This window comes from Erithacus rubecula (assembly GCF_903797595.1).
Source record: "Erithacus rubecula genome assembly, chromosome: 2".
NCBI lineage: Eukaryota > Metazoa > Chordata > Aves > Passeriformes > Muscicapidae > Erithacus > Erithacus rubecula.
In genome coordinates, this window is record NC_136685.1 from 101,769,042 (window position 1) to 101,786,683 (window position 17,642).

The following is a 17,642-nucleotide window of genomic DNA, read 5'->3' on the forward strand; positions in this document are numbered from 1 at the left end:
CTCTCAGGAGTCAGGGCTCTCAGGAAAGCTGAGTTCTTCTGCACCCCCAAAAGACCACTTGGGTCTTCTCTATACATTCATCAAATACAGCACAAATCCACAGATTACAAATAGCACAGCATCATCCCGCCCAGCCCCTGTGATCACTCCCCAGCCGCGTACTAGGCACTGTTGGAGTGGAGCACCTCAGCTACCCTGCCCTGGTTAATTGCAACCACAATACATTCCTTTAGCACAGATGTGTCTGCAGGAAGAGACACCCAAAATACAATGCAAATATATTTATCCCCAGGCCTGCATCAACCTTGCCAGGGCACAAAAGTCTGCAACTTCCAGCGAGCCATCCTTAGGGTTTATTTTTGTGGCTGCATCTTGGTCATTTATCTTCCTCTGATCAGCTCTAGAACTGTCAAATCCATCGTTATCCTTGTACCCAGCTCCCAGGCCTTGCTCATCCAGCAAATCTGATGATGTCTTCCACCATCCACCTTCCAACAGCCAGGGAATCAACATCAGGCTTCAATCCTAAAGGGCATACAGGCTCCAACTCATGCCTCCAATCCTATATCCACTTCTGGAGTCTTCCTAAGCTTTTCTCCTTCAGCAATCAGAACACAGAACTGTGACTTCCACACTGCATTTCAAAGATGCTGTCTATCAGCAGCATAATGTGTAAATGCACCATTTTTGCACACACACAAGTTCACCTTTGAACACAAGAGTAGTAAAATCAAAATCATCACTGAAAACTGCTGACAAACAGAAAAAAACCACCCTGAAATCAGGACAGTAAAGAGTTCCTTCTGGAGTGACCATTCAGCAACTTCAGCACACTGCAGGCACATAATACAGGCATATTCCAAAAAAGGTGTGTTTTTCTCACAGAGATCATAGATGTCCTGCAGAGTCCTGGTTTTCCTTCCAAAATGATCAAGTTTTACATTAAGCCGATGGCACATGCTGCCAAATCAAGGCGCTTCCTTTACACTCTGCACTGCAAAAAAGAGCTAGTGATGGTAAGGACTTGGCAGGGGGTGAAAGGAGTATAGTTGATGGTGATCTTCCAAAGGACTCTGGAAGCCAAAAGCACACCCTTCAATAGGGTCTCTCATGCTGTGCTTCCAAAAAATGGAAATTCCAAAAAGTCACCTTCTAGGACCATCAGTACTGCAGTCTATTGAGTGAGTCGATGTAATGGAAAGTGGCTCCCAATGCCCAGCTTGTTTCAACATTGTCAATTTTCCTGGCAAGCTAGAAAAAAAACAACAAAAAACAACAACAACAACAAAAAAACCAACCAAAAAAACCAAACCAAACCAAACCAAACCAAACCAAACCAAACCAAACCAAACCAAACCCAAAACCAAAAAACAAAACCAAAAAACAAAACCAAAAAAACAACAAGCAGAAAAGTCAAAACACAATTCTTTGGGCGAATCTGAAGCATGCAAGGTGAATACAGTGCTGAAGATTATGACAAACAGTTACCACCACTGTGGGGAGAGTGTTGCTGCACCCATGATTGCATGTGTTGCAGCAAGAAGGTAAATCAAAAACCAAGCTCCTAGCAGGATGAGTCCTGCCTTGGCACACTCCTGCCCACTCTCCCCAGAAATCCACTTGGAGCTTCACCTTAAAGCCTTGGCTCTTTGGGAATCCCAGTTCCTGCAGCAGGACGGTGATGTATGTGAGGTCCATGCAGAGAAAAGGCCTGTTTCCAGGGCTGATTTCCATGGTCTTACAAACTGAGAAGAAAGAAAACAGTGTCTGAATGCATGCTGTGGGCTCAGGTCTAGCAACAGCCCTGCTGTGAAAAATCTCAAATGAATCCACAAAACGGCTCTCGTCAGTTGAACTGTGCAGTGATGGAACCTGTTACACTGGGGTTGAAATGTCACACAGACTTTAGGATAAGCACATAAGCTTTGTAGGGAAGATCAAGACATTCTCTCATGTCTCTCATGTCTCTCCCCTAAGACAGCAGTTTCTCGTATCACTCCAGGAAAAGAGCCTTTCTTCTATCTACTTCAAGTCTTCAAGTATCTGAGCAACCTCAGGTGTGTTATCATTGCTGAGCACCAGCACTCATGAAATTTTGCCAAAATCAAATTAAAAAACAACAACCAAAAAAAAAAAAAACCCTCCAAAAAAACACCTCCACAAAAAAAAATTTAAAAACACAAACTCAAAATAAAGCCCACTGCAAAAGCAAAAGTTATTACAAAACTAGGTGAGATTTTCAGAAATAAGCAGAAATGTTGGTTAGATGTTGTTTAGAGGGACTCAGTATTTACTTAAAAGCATCAGGCTTCTTAGTGTGTCCCACATTTGCCACCTGGAATGAATTTACACATAATTGCTAGTGTGTGTTTGTATTTTACTCACCATATTTAGCTGCAATTTCAAAGTCACTGACAGTTAAGCTTCCTCCTTTCTCTTTATCTAAAAGAAAAAACCCATAGTTTTTTAGGGTCGTTGTATAAAGGCAATTGTAGACTCAAGTAATAAATGTTGTTTGGAAATTAAGTCTTGAGCCACTGAAATTAATGTCAAAATTCAGACTGGTTTTAAAAGTAAAAGAACCTTCCAAAATTCTCAGTATAGGTTCAAAAACCTTGATTTATAAATAACCTTTAGCCTTGTTTCCTACAGAAACAGAGCTTACAGATCATCTTACCTGACTCCCATTTCTGCACTTCCCTGTCCAGTGTTGCATGGACAGTGAACACCTGTGACCAGATCTGTCACAGGTAGTAGTGCTCTGCAACACGTTAAATTTGAAACTACATGTGAAAAGAGAGCGGCTGAGGAGGGGAGTATGCTTGTCCAAACTAACTTGAGATCTCATTATCTGCCTTTTACTACTGAATATGACAGCCTTTCGTACACAAGCACACCACTGGAAAGGAGATGTGATGCATTCTGAATGCACGTGGAAATATCTGAAAATCCTCATTCCATCTAAAAAGGTCAGTGAAGCAAACACACAGCCCAAATAATTTTTACTGCTTTATTGCCCCAGAAGTTAGTTTATCATTATGAGGTTTTTTTTCTATTTTGGATTGTAGAGATAATTAGGCAAGAACCATTTCTGAAATGCAAATAGTTTGTTTAAAAACTACTATCAAAGGCTGTAGGTCCTATTTCACAGCCCCATTATCTTCTCTATAGAAATTAATATCAAATCAAGTTTAATGCTGCAGAGCAGTGCAACAACAGATTAATTTCCATGACAGCTGAGCAAAGCATCATGATGTGTGCAAGTGTTGCCACTGCTTCAGTAACTTGCCATTAAAAATGAAACAAATTCAGGAGCAGACATACCTATGAGACCAGCCTCTGCTGCACAGTCATAGTAGTAGGAGAAAATGTAAAAGTCCAGGTTCTTCACTTCACTAGCTCTATGCACTTTTTTGTAGAGCATCTTTGCCACTTTATTAGAACAAGACTCATAGAGAGGCTCACCTAAAAAGAAGACAAAAAAACCCCATCATATTACTAAGAGTTAAATAGATACAGAATTTATTTAGGATCTGCTTTTCCCAAAATAGCAAAACTTTTCACAGAGAACTGAAATCTGCATCTTCTTCTAGAAGCCGACACCTACCATTCTCAGGTTGTGACTATGTGATAGATCAGAGATGGACAACATCATCTGAGGTAGAAGGATTTTGAAAGACCTGTTCAAGGACTGCCCAACTCCATCACATCTAGCAGCTTTATTGACTGGACAGACACATCGTGGCACAAGACAAAGGAACTGCAGGATCTCTTTGACAGCACAACAAGAGGAGCCAGACAGAACAGTTAAGCAGAGTCTGGTGTCTTTGAAAGAGGATAAGAGTGCATCATTTAACAGTGCTAATAGCAGCTAACCTAGATAGCAAGAGTGATAAATCACTATACCTGCCTTCTGTCCTTTAATTTTGTACACTATCTCAGCGTGTCGCCATTCAGATTTGTAGCCAGGTGGTAAACAAGGGCTGATCAATTCCTCCCCTTCTCCTACTGTAGAAGTAAAACAAAGCCACATTAGGAAAAAATGTAAGGAGTAAATTCAGATCCTTCACCCCCAGTCCTGCTCCCTTCTGTCCTGCAGCCTCAGCAAAGCCTCTCCACAGCCTAGTCACTGTTTGGATGTCCCATGCCTGCCCCCAGTCTGAGGCTGGCAAGAATCCAGGTCTCCTGGGATCTGTCAGTGTCACCTCCTGCATTTGTCTCAAATGCACCCAGCCATGGTGACAGGAGCTCACATGCCACTCAGGAACCTCGAGCCCATGGGAAGGGGACACACCTCCCCCCACCACAGGACTACACACCCTGAGCTCAGAACCAGCATCTGAGGACTGCCCATAACTTACAGGGTTTTCCCTCAATTCCTCCCAAAATGGCAAGCCTTGCTGACATCAGCCCAAGTCCCAGGTAACTGCAAAGGGAGAGAAGCCTCTGTGAGCAACAGACATCCTTTGATACTCCACTGACAACCTGGCTGAGACATGCCAGTCTCCTCTACACAGTCATGGCAAAGTGGCTCAAGTCAGCAGCTCATGCCCGTAAGAGGGAACAGTGTGACAACCCCTCTCATATTGCCTTATCCAGGAGGGTAATTTCTCTTTCAAAAAAAGCTTAGGCAATGGCTGTCAGCTGTAATTTGGCTCTTGGAGAACTAGCAATGCCATTTCCCTAACTCTACTTCTAGTACCTCACTGGGTACTCCTACTCCCCTCAAAGGGAGGCCAGACACTTGTATAGTGACTTCTGACACTCCAGACACTTTAGAACTGACTTTCTGAACTCAAACACACCCCACAGCAAACATGAGTGAGAAGAAGCTGCTGGCCTCTGCACAAAACACTGGGAGCAGAGAAAACAGTGAGGAAGAAGAATAACAGAGATAAAGCATTATGAACTGACTGCAACTTCCATTCTCCATCTTCCTGTGCTGCTCAGTGGTGAGAAGGTATAAGAGTTGGAAGCGAAGCTGAGCCTGTGAAGGAGGAAGAGGTGGAGGGAAAAGCATTTTTGATTTTGTTCTTATTTCTCATTATCTTACTGTTTAATTGGCAATAAATTAAATTAAATATTAAATAAATAAAATTAAAGTCAAGTCTGTTTTGCCATGACAGTAAGTGGTGACCTCCCAGTCCTTATCTTGACCCATGACCTTTCTGTCATATTTTCTTCCCCTTGTCCTGTTAATGGAATGGGAGTGACTGAGGGACTTGGTGGGCAGATGGTGGGCAGCCAAAATTAATCCACCAAAATCACATGGCTCAAATTTCTCTGCTTCTTCATGGTACTCATTTGCAAGGACCCCACTCCAGAAAAACACTTCAGTCTCCCAGACTTCACAGAAAACTTCCATCTGAGCACTGTGCTCTCTTTTCCACAACTAACCTGTATGAATACAGCTTGTAGGTGTGGTTAAACATCTGAAACGAAGTTGTGTGGCCAGATGGTGATGTCTGGAGAGTTGCCTGGAAGGAGAAAAAGATATCACTGAAGGGTTTCTGCCAGCCATCAGCAAACATTAACAAGGTAATCATCTTCCAACACATTAGGAAAAACATGAAACAATCCTAACATGATTCAGAGAGAAATGATGATTTTGCAAGGATTTCAATTTGACTGCTGATACACGAGACAACCACAAAACCTGAACCTGAGTGTCTTCACATGACAGATTTTAAACTGGTTATATTTGTGTCCACATCAATATGCTGTATAAAATAATTACTTTCATTAAAAAGGAATCCTTACTCCAGCTCTTAACTGTGTTTGTCCAGAGGCTACAGCAACTGCCTCTTCACATTATCCCTACTACAGGAACTGTGTGCAAACTAATAGGAAGGCCAGGCACGCATTAACTTCCTACTTGAGTGAATTCATCTGTGAATTTGCACCAGCCAGAGGAAAAGCACATCCTGGTGCTTGCCAAGGAACGGAGCGAGGATCAGCCTGTGGTCTGAAGGAATGAAAGGGTAGCTTGTTCCCCAAGTGCATCAGCACAGCTAGAGTGTTTGTGGAGGTCAAAGCTCAGGCCACAGTGCTGCTCATATCTTAACTCCTTCTCTATGTCCAGAATTTCCACATCCTGGACCCTTCACATGCCTTGCCATTCTGCTGAAACAGTGCAATGTCTTGATTATCCCAGGCTGGGACACTGGATAGAGCATCCCATCCCTCTGCTTTTGTGCAGCTTTAACATGAGCACTATCTCTGTTCAGGCCAGAGCCTTACAATACCAGTACCACTGGGCTTCACACAACACCTGTAAAAATGCCACACCAAGAAGCTAAAATGGCATTCATTTGCAACTGAGTGAACTCAGGACAATTAGAAACAAGGATTGAGAAGGCACCTGTGTTCTTAAACCCCAGTGCTGGGGTCCAGGCCAAATGCTGGATTTGAATTCATTAATAGCCTTGCTTTTTTCTGTTCTTTGCTATAAGCTGTAAAAAATGAAAGTCAAGGATTAAGACATTCAGGTGAGCATGGTGTCTTCCAAGAAATAAAGCAGCCCTGGCAGACTCACCACAAGTACCACTGACCATGGAACTGGATGAAGAGAATGGACAAAGATCTGTGAATGCCTCTGGGACTGACTATAAAATGGCACATATGACTATGTCACAAGTGTGGCTTCATGTCACACTGACAAAACTCTTGCTCTGTTTCCAAGGGAAAGAAATCTGAGCAGTTAAAGATTTCTGCAGCAGCATTTCCCAACATTGTGCATGCTCACATTACCTTGGTGTGTGGAAGGAAGGTGATCTGTGTTGATCCACCACCCAAATCCAGCATCCCTACACTTCTCTTCTGTGGGTCATCTAGCCTGCCTGAAATGTGGGACAGAACAGAGAAAGTGATGGTGGGCACTGTGAAAAGCTGGCTAGGGAAAAAACCAGAGGTACAGTGGTAAGGCAAGAGAACAACCTAATTCCACTCTCAGCTTCTGCACAGCACTAAATTACACTCTTATCTACTGGGCACTGATTTGGGCCTTATCAGACCTGAAAATCTTAAAGTGACAAGTGTCTCTTATTTCTTCAGTGGTTGTTCCTGTCCAAGTCACAGCAGCCTTGGTTATTGCATTCCTAAACATTTTGGATGCAAACTCTTTGCAAACTTTGCTCTGGCAACCACTTTGTAACACAGAGGAATGTGGTTTTCTTGGCCACCTTTCCTTGTGACCTTAACAATATTTTGCAGATTCCTATGGCTAAAGGGATGACAGACAGAAAAGAGCTCGCCTAAGAGACTCAGCTCGCTTGGAATTCTTCCTCCTGCCAGCCAAGACCTCTGCTCTCATTTAGATCTAATTCTTTTCAGTTAGATTCTTCAAATGCATCTTCTTGACAAGGACAGTTTGTGCCAAGTACCCCAGTATACCTCATGATAGCTGATGTCTGAAAATCACTGACCTTTCTGATATTTCCTGGGAGCATAAAAACCTCCAGAGCACACTGTCCCACACACTGTGTGCTGAACAGAGTACTTGGATGGCAGAGTGCTTTATGTACTGTCAGAAAGGTCTTTAGCTTAGTTTTCTCTCTACTCTTCAGCTACCCTTTTCTCACTCAGCAGTGTAAACACCCGTGGCATTTCTTTGTTATAAATCTGTAAGGAAGTAGCACAGCACTTTCTTTTACTCTCTGCAGCTGCCAAGCACATCTAGAATACTCACACAAAAAATTTACCCAGTCACAGCAGGCTCTAAAAAGGAATAAAATGCTCTGGTACCCTACAGGGAACTGAAAGAAAAGCTACATTAAACATCTAGGAGAAAGGATTAAAATTCTCACTCCATCAAGTAAATGGACAAAATCCTAATGACTTGAATAGGCCAGGCCAAAAACAAACTGCTGACTTAATTCTCAGCGTCTTCTTTCTCCCATTCCACCCCAATGAATGAGGAAATTTCACACAGGGGCAGAAAAGAGCAGAAATTTCACAGCATTGGTTGTATCTTTATACACATGCTCATGTACACATACCTGTTAAAAAATTTATTGTGATCCAGGCTGAAATACCTAATAAGGAAAATAATTCAGAAGGCACATATTTAGATCATAACATTTAATTTTATCTAACAGCAGCAACAAGTAAGTCAAGCCATATTACAAGGTTTCCAAAACTGCCAATGGCTGATAAACCCAAGCTTAGACTATTTGAACAAAGTCAAATGTCTCTCAGATCTTATGTGATTTTTGGGAGAGAAGCCCCATGTATGAAATGCCTGGAGAGCTCTGTTCTTCACAGGTCAAAAACTTAGGCAGGAAGTCACAAAGGCTTCAGTCCTTAGCTAAAAGACAAAGAGATGTCTGAAACTCACTGTTCATTTTCTAGGAAAACATCCACTATTGACTTTTGTTTGATGTCAGGCACTCCACTTTTCTTTATGAATACTAAAATTTTTCACCTTTCAGTGTTCTAATTTTGTCTGTTTTCCTCTAAGGAATTTTGTGAGCTATGCTGTTTTTGTCCTCTTCTTGTTTTATAAACTGTTCCCCATAAATTAGGTGAATCAGTGGCCTTATGTTAACAAGTTCAAATATTTATAAATGTGATTAAAACTCAAGGCATGCCAGAGAGCATGACCCACCTCAATCCTCGGTTGAACTTAGGCTATCACTGCTATTATTGATTTTAAAACAAAAGGAAAAGAATGTCTTTCCTCCATTAAGTACCAAGATGAGAAACTCATAAACAGCTTCAGCTATTTTAAAGCTTGGTTTCTGAGCAGATTTAAAACACATTTCAACACTCAGTTTCTTGGAATTTTGACATTCTATCATCAGCATTTTTGGATGAACATGAAGTTATTTCAGCATGTATTTTCTTCCTTATATAACTTCTTTTTTTTCAGATTGAACTCACATTCCCACTCATTAGATTAACATTATGATCAAATAGTTCCAGAGTGCTCTGACAAGCATTGTCAAGAGCTGAGTGGGCAAACCCAACTGTTGAAGACCATGTCAACAAACAGATACTCAGAAACTTTTCCAGAAGTGCTGACTGCACAAGGGCTTTCAGATGATCCTACAGGAACTGCTCCCCACTCAGAGCTTTCAAGATCAGGACAGAGCTTCAAACTGGAAAACACAGCACAAGATTGCTTTGGTAGGCACTGCCTGTGACTGCATAAAAACTCTGCTTCTGTCAAACCTGCTGCTTATGGGTTCCCACTGCAGCAGGTAGGGACTTGTCACAGTGCAGCAGGAATTTCCAGTACTGGAGAAAGAGTCTCCATAAAGTTGCTTACCTTCATCAGTTCCATTCATTATCGACACACAATTGTCCCTCACAAAGAAAGGGGAGGCCTGAAAAATCTCCTTCACCTGTAGTTCAAAAAAAGCTACATTCAGAGAAACACTTTTTTAGCTGAAAAAACAAGCTTTTTAAAAATCCAGTTTTACATTATTACTCCTCTTCTTGGGCCAGATCCTGACTGCTGCTCACCACTTTGAAGTTCAAGAGTCCAACAAGCAGCAGCCTTTATGTGCTGGCCCCACAGTTGGCAGAAACAGGGATGCACGTGATGGGTTTTCAAGTGCGAATACTGCTCAGAAATGCCATTAACAAGGGATTGACATGGATAGGGAAAGGAATTCCATTTGCTTTGTTGGAATTGGTGACCTTCAAGGTATTACACATACATGGGAAAGGCAGGAGATGGACACCCTGGCTTGTAGGAATGCCCCAGGGTGCTGCATTTTTAATAGGAGCATGTTTTCTGGAAAGCATATGGAAAGACAAGAGATAATACCTTTTCCAGCAACTTCTGAGCTTTCTCTCCTGGCAGCAACCGTAGGCCAGCTGTGGCTTTCAGGACCAGAGGAGTAAACTTCCACAGCTCCATAGGAACTTCCTTCTTCGCCACCTCCAGGAGCTCTTTTATTCCCTGGCCACACTGTGAGCAGAGAAAGAACAATAAAAGGCATCTTAAAAACTCTTTTGAAAGATCAAAAGGGTGATCAGAGCTATGACTCACTGTGAATGTGAAACAGAGACAAATTAATACCAAAAGGGGTCAAGAGAAGTGCAGGACTCACTATCTCACTACAGCATAAGGCCTAGAGGATATAATGGGAATTATTGAGCAACAGGTCCAAAACAGAAAGAGTCACTTTTTCAAACAGTGAAACAGAACTTTCGACCACCAAATTTTTTGGCTACAAAAGGCTCAAAAGGCAGTATGACAAATTCTTGGAAAGCAAAGGCTTTTGTAAAACACTATGAGCTGGGTCTGTCTCATAGGAGTCCCTAAATCCCTGCAAATCAGGAGGTAAGGGAGACAGGAAAGAAGGAACTTAAATTACCTTTTCGACATCATCAGCATATGCTGACAGACCTGGTTTCAGTGCTTTAAACGTCTCATGGGTTAATCTGGGAGTCTCTGTTCAAAAGCAGCATTCCAGAATAAGTAATGGTACAAACAACTTTGCATACACAAATAGAAAATAATTTTTAAAATTCCATTATTATGTGCTAATAGAAGTCAGCTGAAGCCTCTGTCTAATGAACTATTATCAGCCACCTGACCTTTAAATACAGCCCTGGCTGTGGCATTAGAATCTGAGAAAATCACTCTTAAAGCCATGACTGGTTGTCAGGTGCTGCTGTTGACTATGCACATCAGTCACCAGATGGGTGCAAGCTCTCTTTGAGGTCTTACACCTGCCATGTGCAGCTTTTCAAACTGCAACTGCAAAAAAGACCTCTTGTTTCAGCCTACCCTGTTCTGGCTAAACTTGATCCCAGCAAAACCTAATGGTACCTTTTCCACTATTTTCAATGGCAGCAGAGGGATGCAGACTTCAGTATTTTGGAAGGCTGCAGTATCTTGTATAAACCTGCAGTCCAGGCAACACTACCCTCCAGAAAGTTTGCTGCGATACCCATTATGCAAACCTAAGGTGATCCCCAGAGGCCAATCACACCATACACCACACTGCTAATCCTCAACAGAGCCTTTATATCACCTAATAAAAGCACCCACCAGGTTCTTCCATCTTTAAGAGTTTCACAAATGGGAGCTGGCAACATATAAACAAACTAAGCTTACTACTCCAGAGGAAAGCTGGAGGGTTTTTTTTGTACACTTTGTTTCAATTCTCAGTAGTTGTTTCTGTCCAGATGCAATACATATCAATGTTAATCAAACTATTTGCAACTTTTGTTTTGTTTTGCAGTTTAAACCCAACACTGAAGCTACAGATGCACTAAACCAGACACTGTGGAGAGAAGCAGCTCACCTCCAGGAACCGGAAACACCAAACAACCTAAAAAACTTGGGGAAATAAGGCAGCTTGAATTTGTAATTCTCTGTTCCACCAATGTGATGAAAAACTGCCTTTCTTCAAGACACTACTCTAATAGTACATATACATAATACATATACTCTAATAGTACATAGTACATAATATTTCATATTCTGACATTACAGTATTTTTCTCCTTGTTGAACATTTACATAATTTCATCCAAGCACACATGCCTGAACCATAACATACCTCCTGACAGCTCTCTGGAAATACCTGAAGCATGTGTGCTCAAGCAAACCCTAGAAAACTGTCATCAATAATCTCCTCCACGATTTATGGAAGGCTAACTCTGTCATGCAATGAGCAGGACATACCTCTTGGCCGCTGTGCAAATTTAAATATGTGGATGCGAGTTCCCGTGCTTCCTGCATCAAACATAATTCCATAAAAGACAGAGAGAGCTGTGGTCACTGCCTGATGGGTCAGTTTATCTCCCCTGCTTTCAGCAACTCCTTCTGTGGCTCCCACAAATGGTTTGGAGCCCAGGTGCCATTTTATGTATGCAACATAAACAGCTATGCATGTCAAGATCCCAAAGGCGAAGAATCGCTTTGATATCTTCATGGCTTCCATTTAACAGGATGTTTTGTTTCTTCCCTTCATCAAGTGGTCTATTCCTTGTTCTTCACGCAGAACATGTGGCTCCCACATCACTCCTACGTCCAACAGAAAAGATCTGTTTTATTTTCCCAGCCTGATAGAAGGATCTAAAAGTATGATGCCCACGACACTGGTCATTTCCCAATGAAGAGAAGGAAAGCAATCTCTTTTAGCACTTTTCCAGTCCCACAGCTCAAATTAAGCAGGCAGGGAGCAGCACAAATCTTGTTTTCTCCCTTCACTACAGAGGCCTAAGAAGGCAGAAAATAAGGAGGGCCCAGAGAAGTTATGTACAGTGATTAAGGGAAGGGACCAACATCCTAATCACAGCAGGGGCAGCTGTTGGGACCCTTAATGTGATCAAGGACTATATCCAGAGCACTTTGAAAAATTCCGAGGATGAAGATCCCATAGCTTCTCTGGGCAGTTATCTTTGCTAGTTCTTGGATGGTAAGGGAGGTACCAAAAGACTGGACAAAGACTACTTAAAATTAACGTTTGAAAGGCAAGATGTGAGATCCAGGTAACTGAGTGCCCTCCTCCCTCACCTCCAATACCAGGAAAAAAAAAACCACAGCAAAGCACAAGTCACAAAATCTACAAGCCTCACATAGCATCATTCAGATGACTAAAAGCATGGGGAGAAAAATGACATACATTTTTTCCTTTTTTTGATAGAGTAATAAAGAGAAAGGAAACCAATTGATGAAGTTAAATAAGGTGTTTTGACACATATGTAATCTCTTGATGTGAATTCAGTAAGCATACAGAAGGTGTGAAGGGGAGGAATTTAGAATGAAGGTGATTACAGAGTATTTCAAAAAACAAGGTAAGGCAACATTTCATAAAAATGTGGGAAAACAAAATCACAGGCACATACACACATAAAGAATGGATCAGCTCGAGGGAAAGATTGTCATGACATAGAAATCACGAAGATGGCATTGTAAATAAATGAAAAATCTTCCTGGCTTCCATCAGCAGGCAGAGACACGCAAGTGGCAGTCGCTGCAGACCTGCGGAGTGATCGCTCCGATCCTGCCGGTGACGGGAAGGCCTCGGCCGCAGCTACACCTGAGCTAAATGTCACAGGAGGCAGGAAAGCCGCAGGGACCGGCTGATACCTCCAGGAGGCTCGAACTCCACCGCAGGAAAGCGGAGGCTGGAAAAAGGAGGAGGCACAGCAGCCGGGAAGCGCTAAACCCTTACAGCCGGGAGAGAATCGCGACTGTCCTCTCCCCGCCTTTGTCAGGGGACGCCAAGATTTGCTTCGCGCTGGCTCCCCGCAGCTGGGAGCCCGGCAGAGCCTGAGCGGGACCACCGGGGTGCCCCTGGCTCACACACTGACCAGTGTCCCGCCACCCACACTTCCTTTTTACTCCCTTCTCCCTCTTCCCTCCCTCCCAAACTCACGCCGCCCCTGACGACCCCGCCATGGCGCCGGCGCCGCTCGGCTCGCGGGCGGCCCCGCCCCCACGGCGCAGGCGCGAGGCGCCCGCGCGATTCCGTGAGGGTAGGGGGCGGAGCTGGGGCGGGCGAGCCCCTTCGGGCGGGAGCTCCGGAAAATGACCTTAAAAAACAAAGAGATATATACACATATATATGTAAGGCGAAACGCCGCAAAGTCGGGAAGGTGTGGAGAAACTCTCGAGTCAGGTGGTAGGTGACATCGCTTAGTCAAGGACAGCGTGGAGCTAACAAGCTCTGAGGATGAGGTACATCGGGATGTTGATGTATCCGTTGCCAACTTAGCGAAACACTCAAGGCCCATGTACCCTGTAGCTGAAGGGTATGTTCATTACAACGCTAAAAACTCATGCCTGTAGGTCAAAAGGGTTCTGGCCAGTTGAAGACCCTAAACATGGACGGAAATCAGGTGCATCACACTGTTTGTGCAATAATTGCAGTCCCAGTAGGGAGGCTGTACTGTCTTGGTTTAAAGCAATTTAAGAGGTGGATACTCTAAATGAGTTATCTCCCTTTAGTTTTAACCACGCCCCTTCCGCCAATAAAGAATGCATATGAATAGATGTAAATGAAAAATTAAAATTTACCAGCAAGTGAAACAGCAACAGGCAAAAAATATAACAGTAAATAACTACTGGAAACAGAATTGCTAAATATCACTAACCTTGATGAATAAAGACTTTAAAAGGGTCCGTGACGTCTCCCAACCCCGTTCTCTTTTGTGGTTGCAGGGTCTTAGAGACAATAACAATTTGGGACGGGGATGGATAGGGAATACAGTAGTATTTTGGGTTGCCTTCGAGATGTACTTGGGAGGTTATTGGTACTAAATATCTGTGTGTAATTAATGTCCTGGAAAGTCCTGAGGGGCATCCTTGATTTGTAGAACACCACCAATCATCCGGGCTCCTGCAGCTCTGAAAAAAATAATCAACTGTTTCTCTTGAGTGTGTAATTGTTAGCTGGATAATGAATCTGATTTTTGTGGACAATAACAGGAGTAGTTCTCAAGGTGAGGGGGGACAGGGCAGAGCAGGTGGTGGGAGAGGTCACATGGGATATCCCCCAGGGATAATGGCTGCTGGTGTGGTTTCACAGCAGAAATCTGAGTCTGCCAGCAGCTAGATTAAAAAAAAAAAAAAAAAAATCAAAAAACCAAAATAAAAACCCCACATCTGAGATTGCTTTGCTAATTCCTGTAGGTGTGTTAATCCTAAACTTGCTACTGTGGCATTCCTGTCAGTCATGGCATCTCAGGAGCTGCAAACCCATCGGGGTGAAGACAGAACCTCAGGAATGATTGCAGCCTGACTACTTTTATCTGCCTTTATCTCCAGGACTGAGGAGAGGATGGTCATGCCCATAGCTGGGCATGGTCACTGGTCTTGGTGAGTCTGCAGCACTGCATTCATTACCTTGTTCTGCCCCAAAACATGAGATGTTGACTGAGTAAAAGTGGGGGTTTTTTTTATTTTTATGGTTCTTGCTGTGCCAGGTGTAGCTCAGCAGTATCTGGTGGCAGTGTGAAGGTAAATTCAATGCAAATAAGCTGGTTTTCATTTAGCTTTGTTCTGAGTGATCCCATTTGGGTAAAACAGGAAAAAAATGGGGATAGAAAGTAAAGATACTACAAGTTTTGGGCTAGGGAGCTGCTCAGGTCTGGAGCTATCCTTCAAAGTAAAAGACTAGGGAACTCCATCTCAAATTCTGTGGTTGTCACTGGGATTTTGAGCTGCTGTGAAAATTCCCACCTAGGAGCAAGTTTCCTGAAATCTAGAATAGGACTTGAGTCCATTATATTTAGAAACATGCAGTCATCTGAACTCATTACAACGGAGAGCCTACTGCATCAATAGCCTACTTCTTCTTTCATGTTGCAAGAAAACAGGAATATTTCTGGAGGGTTACTTAGGGTAAAGGACTACTTGCATTTTTTTTTCAAGGCAGAAGATTTTGGTGATATCAGTATGGTTTTTCTTAGCAAAATATTTTTTTTCCAGTCCTAAATAAAGAAATGCTCCTGTCACTGATTGCTAAGTCAGCAAAAGAAGATTTTTTTCCCCTTTTCATGAGGGAAGGCAGATCTCAAGAGGCAAGGCCCTTGAGGAAAAGTAGGTCAAGGCCAGCAGAGAGCAGTATTTTGTTGGGAACACCGTTTCCCCAGGGACAGGGCAAAACAGTACAGTATTTATTTCCCTTAGTTGAAATATCTTTCATATATGTTCATAAAGAGTGCTGCAGTTAGGACTAGAGATTCCAAAGAAATGGGAATGTAATACTGAGGGTTTTTTTTCTCTCTCTTCTGTGAAAAGCATTACTTATGTGCATGGGAACAATTCTCAGACTGTTTGTGGAAACTCCCTTCCCTCAGCTGTGGATCTGGGATGGAGTGTAGGTGGTTTAAGGAGTTTTGGATTCATTCCTGAAACTGTGTCACATGCAGTACTGTGGTCATTCTTAGAATTAAGCCACACAGTATGAGATTTGTAACAAATTTTCAAGTATAATATCTACATATTGTACACTTGTACATTTAGTCTCATAACTCGGTATGTTCTATATATATATATCAAACCTGATGTAAAGTGTAGATTATTGGGAACCAGTTTGGAAAATTATCTTTGTCACTCCCATGTTATAAGAATAATTGTTTTGGATGTCTGAATGAGAATTAATAAGCAGAGATCAAAGACAAATTGTATAGATAAGAGAATCTGTATAATTAAAAGGTTGTTTTATCAGTTTGGTCACGACTCCTATGGACAGTAATAAGATTATGTTGTACTGTAAGTAAAAAGTCAGTATTTTTGGCACAGTGTACCCATGTGATTGGCATGTTGTGCAAGCCACGTAGCAACGTGCCCAATCCCACTGAATGATCCATATCCCTACAACCTCAGGAAGACCCATGGTGTTCAACCAGCTGACGTGTACCCAGCGAGAGAGTTAGTCTGCTGCAGTACTTGGGAATGCTAAAGAAAAGGAACAGCAACTAAACCTATAGCTCAAAATTTCCATTCAGGTTCCATTTTCTCCCTTCATCTCAAAGAACAAATTGTACTTGTGCTGACCTGTGTCAGAAAACTGTGATGTTCATTGAATCCTGAGCATTAAATTTGTGTCCTTGCTGCAAACCATTCATGTGTAGCTTTTACTGTGGCAGTCTATCACTGCATCCTCCCCTTATCTCTGAGCAGATAGATTCTGAGGTCCTGTCACTTACCTGAAACACCACATGGCACCTCCTGCTCTCTAATGCACTGCACCACCGTTTTTATCATTCCTTCCCAAAATTCCTAGCAAAGCAGGACTTAGCATGTACTGCAACTTCTCTGCAGCTGCATCAGTCCCTGGTCAAGAGGGCCATGATCAAACACACCAGACAAATGCTGAGTTACTATTTCCTTTCCTATGGAGGAAGCAAAAATAATGTATTTCTCTTAATATATTTCTCTATCTCCCCTCTGGATACCCATCGGTTTTTGACAAAGTCATAGAAATTAAACACCTTTGAGACATTTATGCTTCTGGCAATTTTGTCTGAAAGTAGTAACTGGTCCAATATTTTGGAGGGGCAGTTCTGTGCTTGTGTCATAGGGGGTATCTCCCAGGAGATACTGCTGATATTTTCCTTGATGGTTGTGGCTATAGTACCAGAAACCAGAAAAACTGAGGAAGTCTCTGCTGTTCCTTACTGCTGCTCACAAACCACATGCAGAAATGAACTGTAACTTTGGAAATGCTGCCTCAATGTGGTCTTTTCAGTGCCCTACAGGCTGAAGTTCTTAATAAATTTATTATGACCTACATAATTGACCTATATTATGTGTCTATTTGTTAAATAGATTGCACTAATTATAAATATGAATGGGGATGGCTTAGCAGTTATTTATTTATTCTGAGATGTGTGACTGCTGTCTGAAATGTTGTACAGGAGGATCATTGCCAGATTTTCCTCCTTGGCCCCTCCATATTTGACATGTACCATGGACTGTTGTAATAAAACATGAATAGATTCTGTTTTCAGAGAGGAAAAAAAAAAAGGAAAATTGTTTTTATTGCATTTCTAGGCAAAGGGATATATGCAAGATCGTCCGGCAGGTCTGTATGCAAGAAAATTAAGCTTGAAATAGAAAACACAACACAGCAAAATTTTCAAGGCCTTGATTTGTAGGGCAGCTGAGTGAACCTGGCACTTTGGTCACTTTTTTGAGACCTTTCTAGACTGGGAAACAGCATTCCTGCA

General features: G+C 42.4%; 1 protein-coding gene across 5 annotated transcripts; it reads right to left on the minus strand.

The window, feature by feature from the left end:
- Positions 1 to 330: 330 nt before the first annotated feature.
- On the minus strand, positions 331 to 13,401 carry ENTPD6 (ectonucleoside triphosphate diphosphohydrolase 6). Of its 5 annotated transcripts, none has more exons than XM_079325440.1 (14): positions 13,343 to 13,401; positions 11,644 to 11,985; positions 10,326 to 10,402; positions 9,773 to 9,916; positions 9,269 to 9,344; positions 7,998 to 8,033; positions 6,751 to 6,839; positions 5,398 to 5,477; positions 4,362 to 4,426; positions 3,907 to 4,008; positions 3,325 to 3,465; positions 2,386 to 2,442; positions 1,633 to 1,745; positions 331 to 1,251 (listed from the first exon to the last, which is right to left on the minus strand). In XM_079325440.1, exons 2-14 carry the CDS (start codon positions 11,900 to 11,902, stop codon positions 1,162 to 1,164), a joined length of 1,329 nt encoding a protein of 442 aa, XP_079181566.1. In that variant the 5' UTR covers positions 11,903 to 11,985; positions 13,343 to 13,401; the 3' UTR covers positions 331 to 1,161. The 5 variants fall into 5 exon arrangements, with proteins under 5 accessions (XP_079181566.1, XP_079181565.1, XP_079181568.1 ...); XM_079325439.1 differs by having other exon boundaries at positions 5,398 to 5,510; XM_079325442.1 differs by having other exon boundaries at positions 13,173 to 13,379.
- Positions 13,402 to 17,642: the final 4,241 nt, after the last annotated feature.